This window comes from Cataglyphis hispanica, chromosome 5, assembly GCF_021464435.1.
Source record: "Cataglyphis hispanica isolate Lineage 1 chromosome 5, ULB_Chis1_1.0, whole genome shotgun sequence".
NCBI lineage: Eukaryota > Metazoa > Arthropoda > Insecta > Hymenoptera > Formicidae > Cataglyphis > Cataglyphis hispanica.
The window spans coordinates 10,014,700-10,036,136 of NC_065958.1; the positions used below are offsets into that span (position 1 = coordinate 10,014,700).

Here is a 21,437-nt window from a genome sequence, read left to right on the forward strand (position 1 = left end):
TAAAATTATAATCTAATAAGCTGTATAAGTGGATAAAAAAAGTAAAGAAATAAAAAAAATGATATGATGTGATCATATCATTTTATTTTTTCATACCTTTATCAAAGGCCATATACTTATGTTAGTCCCAATCATGAATGTATGTCCGATCAAAAATAAATACAATGCGATGAATAGAAAAAGATGCAGCGCTATGCAGCGAAAAGTAAAATAAAATAAAATAAAAATTAGCTACATATAATATTTTTTATGTATAGTTTTTTTATTGCCTTATTTTTTTCTATTAATATCTATTAAATAATATTTTATATATACATGTATAATTCAAAGTATATATATTGAATCGCAATTTTTCACCATTGATCTCAGTCAGTGTTCAAATCGTATCGTCAAAATTATCGAAATCTCTCCGAGAGTAATACAGCCTCAAGAGATAAGTAATAATAAATTAAAATCAGAATAAACGTATAAATTTGAAGATTAATCGATATGGTCAAATACGTATTACAATTTAACTTATATATATTTTCTGTATAGATCCATGTATGTGATTCAAAAGAAACTCATTTAATAATTGTTAAGGCATTGAATTGACATCTATACACTATTCCAAAGAAATAGCCTTGATCTACGCGACTGGCAGTAAAGTTAGCACAAAGTAGGATTCGCGATACTCAATAGCGAACACATAAATGCTAACAGGGAAGGCATTTCTTTTACCAAAGTTAAAATATTTGTTTACCGCCCAGCGGGCGGCATTTATAGAAAGAAATATATACATAAGAAACAAAGACCAAGGCTATTCTCTCGTAAAACAGAGAACATCGTACGAGAGGTATCTCTATGATAGAGGGTAGGCGGAAAAATGTTAAGTATAAAGTCCCGCTTGCACGTAATATATCACAAGTGAAACGATTACTTCTTATACGGTTGGAATAGCTCGGTTTTATTTGTAGGCGCCGACGCCGCCACCGTTGTCGTCGTTGTCGGCGTCGGTGTCGACGTCGACAACGGCGAAGTCGTTGGCAGATTGTATAGATTCTCAGAAACGAACGATATCGCGGTGATGGGTACATTCATACCGTTCGGTGGCAGTTTGATTGACTGTTCCGCTCCAATGATCCGATCCCGCTGCATCGCATTCGCCACGTGGTGCCGCGAATGATGCGAGTGATGTGGATGCGGATGCATAACGTGCTGTGGCTGCGACGGCTGATTACCACAAGATTCGCACTCGCTGGACGTATCCGAGTTCACCGGGCTCAATTCCTGCGGCAGCAACGGTGGACCGTACGTGATAGTAGTAGGGGAAGGATTACTGACAGGGGGAAAGGCGTTACTGCCAACGGTCGGCACGCCCAGACCGAAGTGCAAGGGCAGATGAGACGGATGAGGTTGCAGAACATGAGAATGTGCAGGGTAAGGGGCGGCCGCAGCGCGCAGATGAGGTCGATGCAGCGCGCTTATCGAGGGATACGGCGAGTACCGCGTGGCATAATACGTCGCAGCCGCGGATGCGTACGGCGTCGCCGAAGGGGCCAGATGCGCCGTCGCCGGTATGCTCGGTATCGCGCTGTGATAGGGCGATATCGGCGAAAGGGCGCTGGAAGCCGCCGCGATCAATGTCGCGAACGTCGGATCCGAGCACACGGTCAACGGCCACGTAAAAGCCATACGTTGCCTCTTATCCTTCATACGCCGATTCTGAAACCATACCTGTAACAAACAAAAATTATTAAATTATTTATTGTCATTCGTCTGCGCTGAGAAATGAAAGAAAAAAATATTGTACAAATATATTCAGTAGTTCTGTATGTTATTACCTCTCGCGTTTTTTATTTATACATTTCGCGATCGAAACGATACGAAACGAGAGTCGGCAAAGCGATGATATATATCCTTAAATATTATGCAATTTGCGCGAATATTTTTAATTTTTATGTATATTATTGTATATATCATTTATCTGTGTTAAGATGTAATAAAATCGTGAAAGATAATTAATCGCACAGATTGACAATCGCTAAATGTAATGATGATCGCGTACGATATGTATATATCGTATACGAACAATCAACTTGAAGAAGAAAAAAAAACACGTAAACAGATTTTATTCCGATTTTATAAAATATTAAAATATTTGTCGCGACAATAACATAAACACCGTGTTCGGCGTTCGTCTTTTGCGCGCTATTGTTTATGCGTGGTCGTCATGTTTACGTTTCACGCGGCGAGACTCAAAAGGAGGGGGAAGTAAAGGCATGAGTTTTATTGTTAGTATACCGGCTTCGTGCGTCGCCGTAATATCTCGCGAAACACGATCATCATTACATTTAGCGATTGCCAATCTGTGCGATTATCTTTCACGACTTCTCGTTACTTAAATTATCCTTCTAATATAAATTCTAATTTTAATATTTGTCCGCAATAACGTAGACCTAATTTCTCGCTATGGCATTTTATCTCGCGAATTTCGGAACACCGTGTATTCTAAATAAATATTCAAATACGTATTTACGAATAAAGAATTCTCGGAGGCGGCGAATGATTATATCGATAATTCGTGCGGAACGTTTACCGTCGTTTAACACCTCGCTCCTCCATTGCCCGTGCGCGTTTTACGGCCGCCGCCGCGCCGGCCGACGAGCTAGCGCGAGACAAGAAATTAAGAGAACCATTAATGTCTGAGGTGGGTCGCGAGGCAGTCGCTAATTGAGCCGTTTAACACTTTTGCTCGACCGGATCGACTGGTCTCCCCCATCCCCCTTCCCCTTCCCCGGATACTGAGATCAGTGCCGTAACTGAAACAGTGCCGGCCGCTTTCGACGCGTTAACACAGCCCTTCCGCACATACATATGCATTACGTAAAAACCCTATTTTAGTCTACTGCGTTGAGAGATCTCGGGGAATAACTTTACGGCACTGTGCGGTAAGAAAAGCACGGTGCTGAATTGCTCTCCAGGCTATAATCGCCGATCAAACATGGCCGCAGCTGGCCGCGGCAAGAAATAACCGGCAGCTCTTGGCTTGCGAACAAAAACGCCACTAATTGCTTCTATTAAGTGCTCGGTGTTAGGAGTCTCTATCTCTTAGTGGGTGCAGTAGCCGTGAGAAATTAAAAATCAGAATATAATACATAGTGCATAATAGAGAATATAGTGCATAAATATGTGGCTAAATGTATTCTCTATTTTTTTATAAATAAATAAATTATATATATATATATATGTATAAAAAAAATAATATTATGTTTGAAAAAGATGGAGATATCTATTATACGTTGGATTTATTAATCGTTAATTGATCCAAGGATTTTCTCGCGAGGTTTCGATCAAACACGAAAGCGTTAATGAAAAGCGTTATTGCGTCGGCTATAGATGAAGTCATTGTCTGTTGAGTTTTGTACGTAAACGTTTACTCATCTCCAATTAAAGAACTCCCCCGATCATAATATTCAATCTAATATTTATCTCGTAATATAAAAAAAAATTATTCAGATTATTACATTGAGAAAAAATTTGTAGTTTATAACTTTTTAAAAGAACTTTTCGTGAGAATATCGTGAGAATTCGAGATAACTTTCCAGTAGAATATTTTTAAAAAATTTCCATACCTTGATCGTGGATTCTGGTAGGCTAAGTTGCGTAGCTAGCTCGCATCTCCTCGGACGACTCACGTAATTTTCTCTAGTAAACTCTTTTTCCAAACGAGATAATTGTTCCCTCGTAAAAGCAGTTCTATATCTCCGGACTGAATCCACAGGAGGATTTGGCGTCTGTTGTTGTGTCTGTTGTTGTTGTTGATGATGTTGATGATTAGATTGCAAATGATGCTGATCTTTATGCGAAGTCGGTGATTCTGTATAAAATGCACATAAATACGTTATAATTTTTTTTATCTCGGTAATGAAGAAAATGACTAATTAATCTAGATTTAATAGATTAGATTCAATTAATAATAATTCCTACTGCAATTATATCGCATAAATATTTGTTATTTGTTATTATTATTTTAACAATGATTATAAGAATGTCAAATTATTCATGTCTCATTAATGACGATATAGATAGTATCTAATGATAAGAATATCAAATAATCAAAATGTAAATATATTCCACGATATTAATTTGTGTTCTGATACAGTATTTTATACTCTTGATAGAATTTTTTTTTTTTTTTAAGCTGATGAATTTTATTCTGCTGTACGTTTAGATGAAGTATCTGCATTTAAGTACAGAAAAAATATTTAATCACATTCTAAATTATCTAATGTCAAAGACTCTATAGTTTCTTTCCATGTCTCATTTTGTTTATAAGCGGAAATTCAGAGAGACATCCGACAGTTGCGAAAAATTTCCACAGGGAAGAATGAAATATCATTGTTCGTGTCTCGGAAACAGAGTCATGCACTTTTCCACAAATGAAATATCGTCGCAAAAAACATTTAACAGCGGGTGATCGTATTTAGACTTATGTAAACTAGAGATCGCAAATCACAAAAGAGATGATTCGTGGTCTATTCTGCTACTGTGACAATTTCTCTTTCGGCATGAGATCTTTTCGCGCGGTTCTTTTCAGAATCTGTGGTTTACAGTACAAACAAATCATTTCGAGATAAATGACGATGTGATAATTAAAATGATATAATTTCGGCATCGAGGTTTTTTTGACGCCTCAGATATAAAGGGAAATTATTTTCGTGTACAATACATAAAATTAGTTGGTCTTTTATGTTGTTTCAATTGATCTCCAACAAAAGATTGTCATAAAATACTTTAAGTCATAAATAAACTTTTATTGTTGACTTGAGATTTATATTATTTTTCAAATTTGAGCTCTATTCAAAGACTGCAATATTTACAATTTCTAAAAGAAAATCCAAAGGGAGTAAAAATCAAGATATTAAGCGCGTTTCGCTAAATTTCGCTAAGTTTTATAATTAAATTTAATCTTACTGTTCGCGAAGGATGAAAGGTTTGAATTTTCGCTTTCGCTTACTTATAGTAATAATTAAAAAAATGACGATTTAATTTTCGAGCGCGTTAATAATTTCAGTAGGAACGTATAAAACAGCCGTAGATTTAATAAATTCTTCCTTGATTAGTCGCATGATTATCGCGCGTTTTAATTACACATAAACAGACTAAACACATACATTTCCGGTTGAAAATTTTTGCTTAAGTAATAGATGTGTTACGATAACGAAATATGATTCCGTCGCTCGCGTATAATGTTCAATGGTTCGGAAATATAAACCGCGTAATAATGTAATGAAATTTACCATTCTCTGTCGATGGTGATGTCGATACTTTTGATGGCGGACTATATGGATACGGCTGCACCAGGTCGACCACTATCGTGTCGTCTTCTTCCTTTTGCTCATGCTCGAAGTCTTCATTATTATAAGAGGAATGCATTGTGTTGTCACTTTAGAACAAAAAGAAATACACATATTTATCACTTATTAACATTAGATTTTAGATTACAATTTAAATTCTCGAGATATTTAATCAAAAGCGTGACAGGTTTAACGTGAAAATTAGCTATTTTTCCCAGCGATGCACGCTGTCAATATATTGAACGTTTTAGTCGATTTTTACTTTTTTTTTTACTATCGCGATGCGTTACACGACATAAATCTTATCATATCGGAAAAATAATATAATATACATTCGCAAACTGGGTCTTTGTCATCGTCCTTTGTCTAGCAAAATAAACTTTTGAGTGGAGATGACAAATTGATAGCACACTTGTATATAAACGACTGTACAGCATTTGTGGGAACAATTCACAAAATTACACATAATTTAGAGAAATATATATTTAAAAAAAAGTGTAGTAAGAAGCTGTCAAGACATACCGTCGGCACGTGACACGTGAGTGTGACACATGAATGTCACATGAGTAGTATTTTACGCGTCGTATATTTTTTAAATTGATATTCTGCGATAGATCAAATTGCTCTCGAAGCTCGTATAAATACACAAATCGATTTATCCACCATACATTTCATATATGTATGGTTCGGGAAATATTATACACGTGCGCTATCTTTTTGTAGAACGCGAGAATGTATATGCTATTATTTTATTTTATGTCTACATTTATCACTTTACGCTCTTCCTAAAAAAATATTGTATACAACTGAGAAAGATATATACCTGATAAATATGTCACCAATCACACTTATTGTTCATTTACATAATATAATATCACGTTTTTTTTTCTTCTATATTTCCGTACAACACTCTCCGTCACACAGTCACGCAAATGTCTTAAACTTGACTAACAGATCACTAAAGCGTCCGGAAGGTATATATAGATCCACTTCCCCTACCCAGGCTCTAAGTTCTCTGATTGGCGAGAGCCTTGGTCGTTGCGCTTACATGCCGTTGAACGAGGGGTGGAGCCTACCTGACACTGGTCTGCTGTGTGCACTATAGACTAACAGTGCGGTCGGAAGTAGACAGGATCGGATTAAGTTATTTCCGCGACCCTAGACGCAACCTTTTTTACCCCTCGATTATATATATATTTAAAAAAAATTTTTTTTATCAATGCATTTTTTATCAATTACATTAACATCTCTAATGACTCTGACTTTGTATAATTATAATATATTGTAGAAGCGAGAGTACTGATTAATATTTGCTTTTCTGCTTATATTAAACTGTCGATTAAAATATAAGCAAATATAATTTAATAACTACCTAATTTTTATTTTTTTACCCAATTGTTATCCATTTTTTATCTTATTTAAATTATATTATTTAAATGTATTTTTCTCCTCTGTTGTTAATTTTACAATATTATTAATTGTATTGTTATAATAAATTTAATTCTTTAACTTTACTGCAAAATCGCAAATTGGCGCATTTCTGGTTTGAATTTCTACATCACATAACAACGGAGTTCTATTATATTAAAAAAAAAAATGGCTTGTATTGTATTATTGTATTATTGTATTAAACTATGTGCGTACATTTAACATATGACGATTATAAAATGTGAAACTCCTTATTGCCGTTTTACTAATGGCATATTTAGGATGGGATTTAGCTGCGGGATCCTTAGTTAACGTTTAAAGATACTTAATAGAATCTCTCTCTCTATATCCCCTGAACAATGTGAGCCTCGTAAATACTGTCATAAATCTTCGAAACCCTTAACTGGTCGAAGAATGACAAACGATTATATGACCATGTGTTTGAAACTTTAGTCAACCTTTTTCTCACTCTTTCTTATATCTTATTTTCGTTTATTGTTTAATAAAAACATTCGTTGAAATTTTGTCTTCAGATAAAACTAGAGAAAAATTAATGTCAAACATTCGAGAAAGACTGCTGATGGATCGGATGTTAAGCAGTATCTGACAATGTACATTTTATGGAAAATCAATTAAGAATTAAATTATCAATGTAAACTCTTTGAAGCAATCAAATAGAGATATAGATAAAGAGAGAGAAATATTTAAAAAATTGTAAAAGAATATTGCTGCAATATATCATATAAAAATTATAATGGAATAATCTACTATATTATTTTAGTCGATTCTATATGTGAGATTTTTTTGCGAGATAGTAATAATTAATGATAAAAATGATATGATATAATATTCATTAAATTGTGATAGTGATTAAATAGAGTTAATTAACTGTATATACGTTTTCATCCAATTAACTTCTCACATTACAAAAATTTGATGAAAAACTTATATAATTATATGTCATTTATGCAAAAAATAAAACAAAAGAATTAATTTTTTTTTATTTATCATTAGATAAAAAATGTTTCTCGACAGGGAAGCTAACATAAATAAAGCATGAGTTTCCCCTCACATGCATTAATAATAAATTATTCTGCGAAACAAATAGAATTTGTACGCTAAAAAAAATGAGAACAGAAATAGCTCGTAAAGAAATTACAAGAAAAATAGATCAAAGTTGTACTAGGTTGTGCGTTTTAGTTTTACCAATTTACTTCGTCATTGCCTGCCATTATCTTTTTTCTCGAAAACGGGATACCTCGTAAAAAACTGCTCTTGTAAATGTATCTATGCCTCGCGTAATATATATACTGTACAATCTTTATAGTTCTTTATTTGTATATAAAGAACCGCTGTTTTTTTTAGAAAATATTTTTCGAATCCCGTTTTTTTTTTGTACCGTAAAATACAACCATTGGCCATTAGTGAAAATAGAACATGTTTTTAAAACGGGAACTAACATTTTTTTTTTTCCTTTATATCGAGGAGGACCTTCCACGAGAATTATTAGGTAACTAACGGACTTTCAAGATGGAACAGTACTGCTTATTTGTTGCGCACGTGCAAGCTTAGTACAACGATGACACATATCCATTTTGTGAACAAAATCTTAAAAAGTAGTTAGTAGATTATATATTATTAATTTTTATTTTTTTATTATATATGTTTTCTATATTTGCATATGGAGCAGTTTTCTTTATAACATTGTTTACAAAATTTATTTAAAAAATTTCATTTAAATTCTTTTCAAATTCCTTTGATCGGTGCGATATTGATATATGTTAATATTGATAGATTTGATTAATTTTGCATTTTTTCCGCTCCCAGAACTCGTATTCAAGGTATCTCGCGCTTGCTTCGCCTCTTTAGCTACGTCAGTGTACGCGTTTATGCGCGTAGGGGAGGTGGAAACGAGGAGGGACGAGAGATAATTGGCGCGAACAGCTCGGCCAGATGTGGTCGCGATCATGCCGCTGATTAAACGGTTTGATTAAGCGACTAATTTACTCACATGCGCGATGTAACATTACTTTATGCGAAATCTATACCGTCCTCCTCTCCCCCTGTCCCGATCTGCCATACGAACGCACAGCTCGCAAATCACATGGGGATATCACATGACGGGATATCAAACACGAGCATTCTTTGGAAAAGACGATTTAGACTATTTTAGATACTTAGCATGTCAATTAATTGTTATTCGATAAAAAAAACCGCGAAAGATAACGTTTTTTTTTCGTTCACGTTAGACATTTGACAATTTGACTTTTGACAATTGGTGACAATTTATCTCAAAATCTTTAAATTTTGTAAGTAATTATTTCATTCTCATTCGAGCGAAATGTTTGAGCAAAAATTTTAAAAATTTAAAAACAACACTTGAAAACTGCGTTAGAAATCGCATTATGAAGATCGGATCTATTTATTTGTTTCTTTTTACTTTTATTTTTTTCAAACGTTTGTTAAAATATCAGAATAATAAGAATACCATCTATTATCACCTATTATCTATTGTTGAAACGAATATATTACTATTGTTGTGAAGATCATCAGATTTAATTCTGTTACCTAAAAAAAGAAGTAAGAATGTCTTTTTTCTTTTGCTCTTATGCTTTTGTTAACGGATTCTTTCTTTTTTCTAAAGCTGAATTGAAAATGACCAACTAATCCAACGAAATTTTTTAGAACAAATTAACATCTGTTATGCTATTGATGCTATTGATATTATTACCATTAATAATGATTTATTATCATGATCACATTTTATTATAATGATAAAAATGATGCGTCTTAATTTTACTTCATCACATGTATCACAAATACGTAATTGATAATACGATATTATTAAGTCGTAAACATTAATAGAGTCTTCGATGAGGCAGCGTTTGATGCGATCGTCGTTCCATTTGCGAGTCATTCGTAATCAATTACTCTTACGAGCTCGCGAATTTACTGTTCTGGGGACGAGAACGGATATAACCATAGCACAGGATATTTCATGCGATTAATTTGACACGCGCGACATGGCGCACAATTAAACCAATTATTGGCGAATATCTGGAAATTAGCGTATCGTGCACGTGTAGTGGAAAGCGGTTTATATCCTTTATATCGATCCAACGAGATGTGGTTTTAATAGACATGTCGATGGCTCTGCTACAATGGGAGAGGGGGAGGGGGACAGAGTAAATAGTACGAACCGCCATCACCAGTTATATATAGGGCTTTTTAACGATAAATTCTTGAATTAAAGGCATTATTGGCATTTATCGTAACAGGACCGTAGTGCAATTGTTTAGCAGTCGCTAAATAATAAAATCGATTTCAGGCCAAATTATATCAACAATTTTCATCGTAATCTCAGATAATATCAAAATAATATGCAAAATATCCTGGCGTTTAATTCGAAGCCTAAAATCATGTAGGTTATCGAAGGGTACCGATAAGAAAAAACTGCTAAATATGGTCGTCATGTGGATATACTTGAAAAGAGTCTCGTTGAGAGGGGACGCCTCGACGATTTTCTTATCTTCGTACCGTATATACGACTCGCAGCTCGCAGCTACTCGAGCCATATCGAGCTCGTTGCTCGCGTTCGACGATTTCACGGATCCGCGCGAGAATCATCCCGACATGGAAGGGAAGGGGCGGGTGTAAAATATATCGTAAAGATGTATCGCGCCGCCATTGTCGTGGTGTCGACATTTTTTTTTAAGGCCGTATTAGCGTGCGTGCCACCGTGCGCGCACACGCATCAGCCCGTCGCTCATCGCTGATGTTAAGCGGCGAGATGAAAGGCTTGCCGGTCTCTATTGCCGTCTTCCCGTCCCGCGGGATATGGGCTCGAGTCAGCTCGAATACTCGCGAATATTAATTTTAATCCAATGTCGCTTCGTTTAAATGGGATAAATAAAGATTTAAATATTAATTTTAATTTATACAAATTATGCAGTTATTTGAAATATATTTGCAAAAGCATAAAATATAAATTTGTGAAAATAGATAAGATTTTTTTTTGTAATGATTTTATGATTTTATTTATATTTCAAGAAATTTAAATTAAACTGTTTAAAAAGAGTTTTCAACTCTTGCTTTCAATATCGAAGCGAAAATAATTTGTTTTCCAACAGATATTGTTGATGGCCACGAATTTATGATGCTACATATGATGTATGATAGCTCGTTGCTATATAAAATTGCAAAGATTTTTTCCCATCCCTTATACAAGTCTCATAGTAGTCCATAATGCGTGTATATAGTTTGCTATTTATGGTTGAAATAAATCATGCTTATTGCGAGAATCAAACATCATTTTCTCCGTCAAAAATATATCATAGGTTTTGTTCGATGTATCTTATAATTTAATCACTCTGCCTTTGCTCACAAGTAGATGCATCTGGCTGCCAACAATGACAAGCACTCTCCCTGCACGAATGGTATTTCTTCGAACAAGATGCTCACTCGAACTGCTCCCGTAAAGCGAACAAAGAGACTGTGATCGGCTTTTTTTGCGTGCCATCGAAAAAATAAACGCGATATATCTGCAATTTTTGATCGCATTTAGATTCGTTGCAATTTATTTCGTCATCAATGGACTAATCTTTTTTTTTTTTTTGAAAGAATTTTAAAACTCTTAGACAGACACAAGAATAACATTATTCCGTTTACGGGCATTCGAGTCCTCGAAAATCGATCGTGAGAAACACGAGATTGTAAATTCCCCAAGCTGCGTCCTTTGCACTTCCGCGCTCCTAATTATAATATAATTTCCACGTTAATGGCGTACCTGCTCATAGCCGCCATCATAACCCGCCGGGGTTTGCGAGGCGAAGGAGGAAAATGGAGAAGGATGGATCGGGGCATGTATCCTCCGAGCGTAATACGGCGCCGAGTTTATAACCGAGTTAGCGAAATCGGCTGCTCCGCGCTTATTCCACAGACGGGGAATAACGATGCTAACCGGCGGGATGAGAGCGGGAGGGAGCGGGAAGGAGCGAGAGGTTCGGGACGTTTTGATTAAATTAGGGGATGATCGCGCAAAATTAGAGACATTAAATTCCATTCCTCGTTCGGTCCCGAGCGCGCGCGATTTTCCACGGTATTTGCAGAGATTCGATACTGTTCATGGAAAAGAAAATAGAGATCTCTAAAGTCTGATACCTGAAATTTCAGGTAGCGAGATCGAGTTGGAAATGGAAAAAGAATTTATAATGCTCGATATTACAGGAATATAAAATGTTTAAAATTAGAATATTTGAATAAAATTTGTAATAATAAAAATTTGTCTCTCTCTCTCTCTCTCTCTCTCTCTCTCTCTCTCTCTCTAATTATAAAATATTAAATTAAATTCAAATTTAAAATATGTATGTATAATTAAAATTTCGTACATCAAAAATATAATAAATCCATCTTCTATTTTAAATTTAATTTTTCGAGAACGATGAATGATTTTTAATAACGATGTTTGTGCGTGCTTTAATCGTGTCGTAAGTGAAATATCGTGTACGTAGAATTCGGAGAGAGAAAGATAGAGAGAGAGAAAAAGAAAGAGGAACGTCTGTATCAACTCGTTGCGATAAGCGATGCGGGAAGAAATTTTTTTTACGGAAGCGACGCGACGCGGTCGTTGTTTTTTTTTTCACAAGAGGCTAAAAAAAGGTAAAAGAACAGGAAGCAGGAAGCATCAGACTCCTGCCGGTTGAAGTGCTCCTCGATCGGCGAAAGATTTTTAGACAAGCTTTTCAAGTGGCACGCCTAATTTCGTTCTAATTCCGGCACTTGTCACTCGTCTTAATTGCCGCTTAAGTTCGGGAAAGCCAAAGTGTCGGTTCTTTTTCCAATGAGCGTAAAAAAAAAAAACTCCTGCCGGAAGAGATAGAAGAGGGTGGATGCAGTTAGCGATTACTAGGCGCTAAATGATCGCTTTAGTTTATAATTATATAGTAATTTAAAAAACTCTAGATGATTATTTAGAAAAAAAATATATAATTTTCTCATAAAAAGTTTTATTATTTATTAGAATTTTGATTAATGTGTATTTTTAAACAAAAAAATAAGATAAAATAATTTATAAAAACTAGATAACACAACAATAGATATAGACGATTAATTAAATGATTTGCGAGGATGAATATTTCAATTTGTTATATTCTTCCGCACAGACTTCTGGGAATACAGGGTAAGAGATCGTTAAGACGTTAAGAGAAGATCGAGGAGCTCTGGCGGCGAAATTACATTTTTTAATTATGGCCGGAGTAAGTTCATAATTGGTGCTCACTACGCGGGGGATGAAACTTATTAGTCGGCAAGGCTTTACCGCTACGGGGAATGTAATATGGCCGCCTAGTGGAAGGATATCGTAGAGGTCGTTCGCCAGGGACGCACATAGAGATCCTTGGCTTTAAATATCGCGAATATCTTATCAATCTTATCATTTGTATAAATCGATTTTACAAATTATTCTTTTTCTCGTACGTAATTTTTTTTATTTATATTACCCATTTTAAATCTATATGTATTTCTAATCTAATTATTATTTTTTATAATTTATATTTGAATTTAAACCGTTCTTAATTAATTTATCTATATATTTCATCATTTTTAATTTATTGTTGCTTATTCAAATATTCAGAAAATCAAGAAATATCGTAAATTTTATTATATATATATATATATATATATATATATATATATATAATTTTGAAAGAAAAATATTTATATATAAAAAATAAACGTTTTCTTTTTCTACGTGATAAAGTTATTTATACAAATTTTATAAAAAATAATCATATAGAGTTTTTATACCTGTGTGTCACAATTCTAAAATCGGAGAAGTCATTATTGAAGATTTTTATCTTTTCCGTTGATTGGCAGAAAAAGTAGTTTTATTTGCCGTGCACTAAACGTCGAGATTATTTGTGCGGATCTAGAATGATTGATAAACCGGAGAAATTCGCGGGACTAGAGGACGAATAGGAGCGTCCCTGACGCTAATCTCGAGTTAGATGGCAACATTTTCTTGTAGACACCGAATGTACGGATGAGCTCGTACAGCACTTCGCTGTTACGATGTTCTAAGTGAAGGTATATGCCTTTACGTATAGGTGAGTATACATGTCGCGTGTGCGCTCTACAGCAAGGTCCAAAAAAAACCAGTTTTATGAAGAATATCAAGTTTCAACGAAATCTGCGTACCTATTTATATTAATTATTGTTTAAAAGAATCGACATTAAAAAATGTAGTACATAATCATTTATATAAATATAAATCATTAATTTTACTGCAGAAAATGATTCGGTAAGGTTTCTTTTCTGTGATCTATCCTGTAAATATATATAATGCATATTTACGTGTGTATATATGTATATACTTTTGTAGCAGCGCGCGAACATGTATATACCCCGTACGCTCGTGTGAGTCTCCTATCCGGCGATTGTACGGGGATATCGCTGGGGAAAGATTGGGAATTGGAGAGGGTGGACTTTGGGGTAAGGTGGCAATAAGGCGCAGGGCACCGCGCTGTTACGATCTCTGATCTGGCGAACGCGCTTATATGTAGTGCGATCTCACCCACGCTAAACGCAATATGTATGTTGAATTGATCGTTGAACTCGCGCGAGCGTAGATATGCCATAATACATCCTTATCGCGTAATGACGATAGATAATGGGGGGAGAGAATCGCAATCTGCGAAGACGATTTTCTAAAAAGAGCCTTTTGCCGAATAGTTAAAATAATTTCCAACAAAGCACTTTTAAAGGTAATAAATAAAATAATCGATTAATAAAAAATAACGAATAATTGAAAGGATGTTAAATTATTATAAAAATAGTCTAATTAGTAAAACGGAGTAAAGTATAATCAGAACAAATGGATTAATTTTGAATAGAATTATTGCACGGTGTTTCAAAAATCGTCGCAATAGCAACGTTGAAAAAGTAAGGCGTGTGCTACATATTGTATATAACGTGTATATACGTCGAAACATCCAGCGGCCATGATGGCTCTGGTCTCTCTCGCTTATCAGCGCGGAGGGAGAGGAGAGATATCCGGTCGATACTGTTCGGAGTGAAGGGAGGAAATTCGTATAAGCGTGCGCTCTCTTCCCCCGGGCAACACAACGCGAACGGATAAAGAGGGGGTTGATTCACCACTCCTTGTTCGGTGCTCGCAGACGATTGGCCCTGGCAGCACGGAGGGTCGTGGGCGGTGCGATGCGTCGAAGAATGAAAGAGGATAAGAGAGAATCGTGGGCAAGAGACTACGGATCTAAGGATATACCTGGACACAATAACATATATAATATTAAAACAAAGAAGAGAGGGTGACTAGATAAAGAGCAAGCGAAGACTATAAGCGGACAAATCAGATCCTTTCGCTTCAACTCGATATTATTTGGCTCAGATACATGTATAGATGGTACTATACATATACTCGCGCCTTTGTTTATGTTGATAGATTTAGATAGATTACTTGCGTCGTTCAACGTCGTAACACATCATTAGACACAAAAGTATAATCGCGAAAGGATAGCATTATTATTTTCTGTGATGAGTTATTCTACCGTTACATGAATTTAATATAATAAAAAAAATATTAATATACTTATATACAAGGAGTTGAAGAATTTACCTTGATCGACCTGATTTTACCTTGTAACACCGTTGCTTTTCCTTCCTCCTTTCCTTCTTTTCGCGAAGCGTATATACCATCATCAAGCATTTGTATATCATTTTCTTCATTGCAAGAAAGATTCCACCAGTTGTCTCTTTCTCAAAGACATCTGCCCTGGAAATATTCGATTAAATTAAAATCTGTATTTGCGTCTTGAGTTATAATCTCATTTTATAAATATTTTAAATTAAATAATTTAGCAAATGTAATTAGATTTTTTTCTATCATTTATATTAAATATTAATTGCTTGATAGTCGATTATGCAATCGTTATATTTGAAATTATTTCCTCAATTTTTCCGTAGATACAATTAAAAAAAAAATGTTTCTTGTTAAATTATAATTAAACTAAGTTTTATCTTTATAGAAACAGCTTTTAAAAATTAGAAAGCGAGAAAATTATTTCGGATTCTCTTCAAAGAATTCAGTCCAAGAAAATAAAATAGAACTGACCGATTCGAAAGTTAATTTTCAGGTAATACGGTACCATGGTGAGACGTAATAACCGAATTTATTGTCATGCTGAATCGTCTTTAGGAAACTTATCGGTACGTACAGAAAAACCCAATGGAGGCAAAAGCAGAGAAAAGAAAAGATAAACGATCTTTTTTTTTCAAACTCCGGAAGACTTCCTCGAAAACCATAAACTACTAACATTTCGGTCAAAATTGAAAAAAAAATTAATCACCTGTTTGAATTAAAATTTCATTCACGAATAAAATTCAGTAAATCATTATAAATTATTATCATTAGAATCATTAATATATTGCAATACAATAAAAACTCTATATTCGCGTATGTTTTATATTTTATATTTCGCAGTTTGACATTTCCAATCATTTCTCAGATTTGCAAAATTAAAATTGATAGGAGTTTTTTAAATATTTAACATGGAAAAAAAATCGAGATAAAAATTGAAAGATCTTAACAACTACAATCCCTCTACGATAAAATTTATATTTTTAAATATTTTTACACACAGTGAGAGAAAAAAATTTATATAAAATAAATACGTGCAAAAGTGATCACTGCAAATCTCTCGTCATCACAATGTTAACGTGAAGCAAAACTAATTGCAAATTGTTTATTTGTGCGAATAATTTTCCGACTGGCATGTCAACCAAATCGAACCGATACGGTGGGGGGTCCGACTATCGACTTCGTATAGTGAAAGAGAACGATTCGCCACATCGTAGCAACCTCCGTTTCAGCGGCACGTGCTGACATATGGGTTTTTGGGGCTTTGCAGTGTCTACGGAAGTCTTTGTGCGGGGGTGGTAAATGGGATGTCATCGTGTTAAATGGTCCTGATGGTCCGGGGAAGCAATGCCGATCCATTGAAAACGCTTCTCGCTGGACCAATTCTTGCGGCTAATTCCCGCCGTTTATATGTTTAATTGCCTTTGCGAGCCACCTGGACCACCACCACCGGGATGCGCGAGATGTTAGGAGCGGATTTGAGTCCGTTTAACGGGCGCGTTTAACATCTCGAGCATGTGCCGGGTCGCGAGTGCGGATCTCACCTCGTGTCTCGGGGTTATTGATTTACGAGAGCGTCTCTTTCCATGCCGGATAGATATGTACACGCCAACGCGTTTAGACACGGTAATTCGGTTGGCCACCAAATGGACCACCCAGTAATTTATGTGCATCAAAGCGTTACTTTAACGCTCTAACCAGCATCACACTGAGTATCAGTTAACTATTGCGTGGGCCTCTGTTTAATTAAAAACGATTCGTAATTGGAAATTGTTTTTTTACTCAACCTTTTAATCGAAACTGGAGTCGCAAAAGTAATTGCATTTAAATATTTCAATTTAATTTGCTGAAATATAGCTAATTACTTTAAATTTACTAGCTCTCTCTTTTTTTCTCTCTCTCTTAAATATACTTAAAATAAATAAAAAAAATTGCTAATGATTTACTTAAAAATTTTTCATTTTATTTTCATTTATCTTTGTTGAATAGTATCAAAAAGGCGTTATTAATATTGCGTCATCAAATTATTATTTTAATACACGAGAGAAGTAAAAAAAAAAACGCGCGTACAAAGCTCCGAAATTAATCCCCGTTGCTAGTAGGAGGAAAAAAGGTGTCTCTCGTCAAAGTGTCGTCGTTATCAACGTACTATTCGTCCCTCACTTGACGGGTCGTAAATCGTGTATCGACAGTCTACACAAAAGCGTGGAAAAAGGCGATAGCGAAATAAAGAAATAAAATAAAGCGCCCAAAATTAATGGGGGCTCGAAATTCTCAACGATTACAAAAAGAAATTTTAAACTCTCTCTCTTTCTCTCTCTCTCTCTGTCTCTAGTAATCATATAAGAAAAAGAACAATTAAAATTAGAATCATTTAAAAAACAGTCGAAGCATTAAAGGAAAAATAAATACTAGACATGTACAATACATCCATTGATTTTTTCCAATAATCCGAGTATTTTTTCTCTAAACTTTTCTTCCTTTTGTGATTTTTCTGACCTGAAATTTAAAGAAATCTTTTACTTATAAAATATGAACATATGTGACAAATGAAAAGGCGACTCAGTTAAAATAATCGTATTATATGAAAGATTGACAAATATTTGTTTTCTATAATTATTATATTGAAAAAAAATATATGCCGAAAATTAGTATAAAGATTATTGCTTATTCTGTGAAAAATATATTCTGTCAGAATATTATACAATATATAAAAAGAAAAACATTACGATAAACATTGACATGTAATTGTCTATTATAAACAGGTATAAAAGAAGAGTATAATATATAAATGTCTTGTACCAACCATCGATGGTGATACAATTTTAATTAGGCAATCGGGAATAGATATCATTAATAACGGCAAAATCACAAGTGCAGAATAAGTAAGCAATTAGTGAAATGAGAAAGAGATGAGAAAAAGAGTGAGAAAAATGGCTGACGTCGGCGGGCGACGGATTGCGCTGCGATTTTCAGGAAAATGAATGCTATAAATAAAGCCGGCCGGCCAATAATTCCGTCGCGATCGAGCGACGAAGAGTTTTTCATCGGATCGCGCGCGAGAGAAAGAGGGGCACGTGGACGTGGACGACGTGGAGGTGAAAGAGAGCAGGAGAGAAGCAGGAGGATGAGAATGAGGAGGGGGAGGGGGAGCAGGAGGGGACGAGGAAACGCGGAAACTCTCCCCGGCGAAGGAGAGGGAGGACGTGTGGCGCGCGTTCGGGCAGTTTGTAATCAAATTTAAAATTCCCAGCGCGGAGGAGGCTGATGAAAGAGTAACCAACGGACGCGATCGAAACGGGTCGTCCACGGGTTTCGTCACGTGACGTCGAATAAACGGAGGACGATATCCCGCACCGATGCTCTCCTGCGAAGTCGCGCGCGCGTCACTAACCCTCTATCCACCCTCTTCCTACGTCGCTCCCTCCCCCCCTCCCATGCCTCCATCGCCCCGTTCTCTCCCTCCTCATCGGCCACTCTCGAACGCTGAATTTCCCTGGGGGGCGGTGGGCTCCGAGATGGTGGAGGCCGTATAAAAAGTTCGTGCGGGCGGCGTGGACGAGGGACTCCTCAGCATCGCCCAGGCTTCATTAGAGATACGCGCAGGATTGAAGCAGATATAATTTCAATAAACTCGCAAATCTCGATAATGTAATCGCGCGAAAATAAGCCCCGTAAATTTTTATTCCTGATATGTAATGTACGATTTTTCTGCCTATAGCATCGGGAGACTCAACTTGAAAAAAATTATAAATATCCGATGTTATATGCAATATGTATTATGTATATTTAAGCATATATGTAATAAAAAATAATAATATTTTAAACTCACGTAGACATACATAGAGATGGCATATTCTACAAATATTTCAGATGTTTTTAAAATCCAAGATGAAATTAACCTCTCAATGCTATAGCTTGTATACAAATGCCTAACTATGTGTGAGCTTGTATTTAAAAAAACCTAAAGCGCCATCCAACGAAGAGAAATTATACTAAAAATATGAAATAGGCATTACCAATTTATGATAAGAAAATCTGCATTTTACTATGGATAAAGTAGATTTCACTATTGTCTCTTTTCATATCCAAAGTTAGATTAAAACAGGTACTTAGGCATGGAACAGGAGCACTATATTCAGGAAAAAGAATAATTAGACAAACGAAATAATCACTCAATATAGACAAAATTAAATTTCTTATAAATATTTCCATTAAATTATATTTTGTACGATAATAATAATAATAATTTTTATGATGTATGTGTACATATATTGCAGATATCTATGCGAGAATTGTATATAAAAAGAACATACTTATTTTAATAATGACCACTTAAGCTGTTCCTTCGCCGATTGCAACACCTGAAACAAAGAAAAAAGAATTTGTGTCATATATAAATCAAAATTATTAAACTTTCAGCTTAAAATAAAAATGATATAAATTAAAATATATATATTACCTGTGCTACTGTTTGTTCCCCAAGTGGAATGTCATCTGTTCGCAATGCTACTCTTTGCACTACACTTGACGCGTCCGCATCCAGAATTATACTGAACAGATAATAATATCCTAGATTTTATTATATCTCTTCAAAATTGATTAAGTAAATTATGTTCTACTTACCCGCCATCACAAATCTCATCCATCGCTAACATTACTATGTCCAAACTGTCCAATACTGCTCTCTTCTCGACATTCTTGCGAAGAATCTGACTGACAGAGTCATACAGGCAGTTGAGGACACTCATAAGAATTAACTGAAACAAGCTCAATATGTTAGGTATAATTGTGATAGTTAACATATTTAACAATTAAGATATTTAACAATTATACAAACCTCATTTTCATGCGAACTGCCCATGACATAGAAAAATAAATCTACATTGCTTCTATAGACACATGTTAAACCATCCAACATGATAATTTCAGCATTCGCCCTGTGTGTTTTACTAAACAGATTCTTCTCGAAAGTTTTTTGCTCTTTTGACGTTGGAAATACATTTTTATCATAATACTTTGCTAGAATTCTGTTGCCATCGTTGTCAAGAATAGCCATCCCTTTGACCGTGTACAATGTAGGTTCCTAGAATAATTTTCAACTTGGTCTTTAATTTGTAATAAATAACGCGAAATAAAATTAATCATATTCACACATGATACATACATATATGTCTAGTACAGCATATGAGATTTTTAAATTGATAATATTATGCGTTTTTTTAAATTATTAACAATCTTATTTTTCATTAAAAATAAATAAAAAAATAAAACAAAATAAAATAAAAATTTAAAAAAGAATAAATTCATATACTATACAATTTGCCAAAAATCTCATTATTTATACATTTGTCTTTTTCTTTTTGTCAAAAGTGCTTCAAACTTTGACAAATTATCCAGCACATATATATCTAAACTTATAATTAAATGTTTCTTTTTTTATATTGTTCTCCAAGTTTTTATAATAAAAATGTGCTACTTGTCTTAATATGCTAGGTTATGTTGCATAAAGTCCAATATTTATTGTGATTCGTGCAAAAGGCAAATGCAAAACTATATAAAAATATAGCCTTAGCATAAATGTATGCTATAAAGTTTTATAATTACAAAATCAGCGAATATTTATTTTAAAAACCTACCAATAATTGACCATCCATATTTACGTCAAACTCTTGTCAAACTGAAAACTGAACTCGATTTTTGACGTGTCCAGCAGTGTCGAAAAATGTCTAAATGTAAACTTCCCTAGGACAATATTTCCATATAGGCTGGGCTCGCTATGAGCGTGCTCTATCTTTGTCATTTATTGAAAGTTAAACAAGGATAGAACACGCTCATAGCGCTAAAAGCATGCTTCCTGAATCCAGTCATAGTGTAAAAGATCCGCGCATGTGTAAAAGTTCTTCATTTACATATTCCTTCGAAATATCAAATTTTTTTTTATATACATTGTTAAATTTCATTATATATGTGAAACTTTATACAAGAAATAAACAAAAAGGGAATTATCTACATAT

The 21,437-nt window shown here is 34.7% G+C and overlaps 2 protein-coding genes across 6 annotated transcripts; both read right to left on the reverse strand.

Moving 5' to 3' along the window:
• Positions 1-105: 105 nt before the first annotated feature.
• LOC126849744 (segmentation protein even-skipped-like) lies at positions 106-19,494 on the reverse strand. Of its 4 annotated transcripts, none has more exons than XM_050591904.1 (5): positions 19,440-19,494; positions 15,420-15,555; positions 5,283-5,428; positions 3,615-3,859; positions 106-1,716 (listed from the first exon to the last, which is right to left on the reverse strand). In XM_050591904.1, the coding sequence occupies exons 3-5, from the start codon at positions 5,416-5,418 to the stop codon at positions 916-918; spliced, it is 1,182 nt and encodes a 393-aa protein (XP_050447861.1). In that variant the 5' UTR covers positions 5,419-5,428; positions 15,420-15,555; positions 19,440-19,494; the 3' UTR covers positions 106-915. The 4 variants fall into 4 exon arrangements, with proteins under 4 accessions (XP_050447861.1, XP_050447859.1, XP_050447862.1 ...); XM_050591902.1 differs by lacking the exon at positions 19,440-19,494 and adding an exon at positions 19,253-19,337; XM_050591905.1 differs by lacking the exon at positions 19,440-19,494 and adding an exon at positions 15,895-15,996 and having other exon boundaries at positions 15,420-15,550.
• Positions 19,329-21,311, reverse strand: LOC126849745 (coatomer subunit zeta-1). 2 transcript variants are annotated; one of them, XM_050591907.1, is made up of 6 exons: positions 21,060-21,311; positions 20,261-20,506; positions 20,047-20,180; positions 19,883-19,973; positions 19,737-19,784; positions 19,329-19,552 (listed from the first exon to the last, which is right to left on the reverse strand). In XM_050591907.1, the coding sequence occupies exons 1-5, from the start codon at positions 21,075-21,077 to the stop codon at positions 19,737-19,739; spliced, it is 537 nt and encodes a 178-aa protein (XP_050447864.1). In that variant the 5' UTR covers positions 21,078-21,311; the 3' UTR covers positions 19,329-19,552. The 2 variants fall into 2 exon arrangements, with proteins under 2 accessions (XP_050447864.1, XP_050447863.1); XM_050591906.1 differs by lacking the exon at positions 19,329-19,552 and having other exon boundaries at positions 19,611-19,784.
• Between the last annotated feature and the right edge of the window lie 126 nt (positions 21,312-21,437).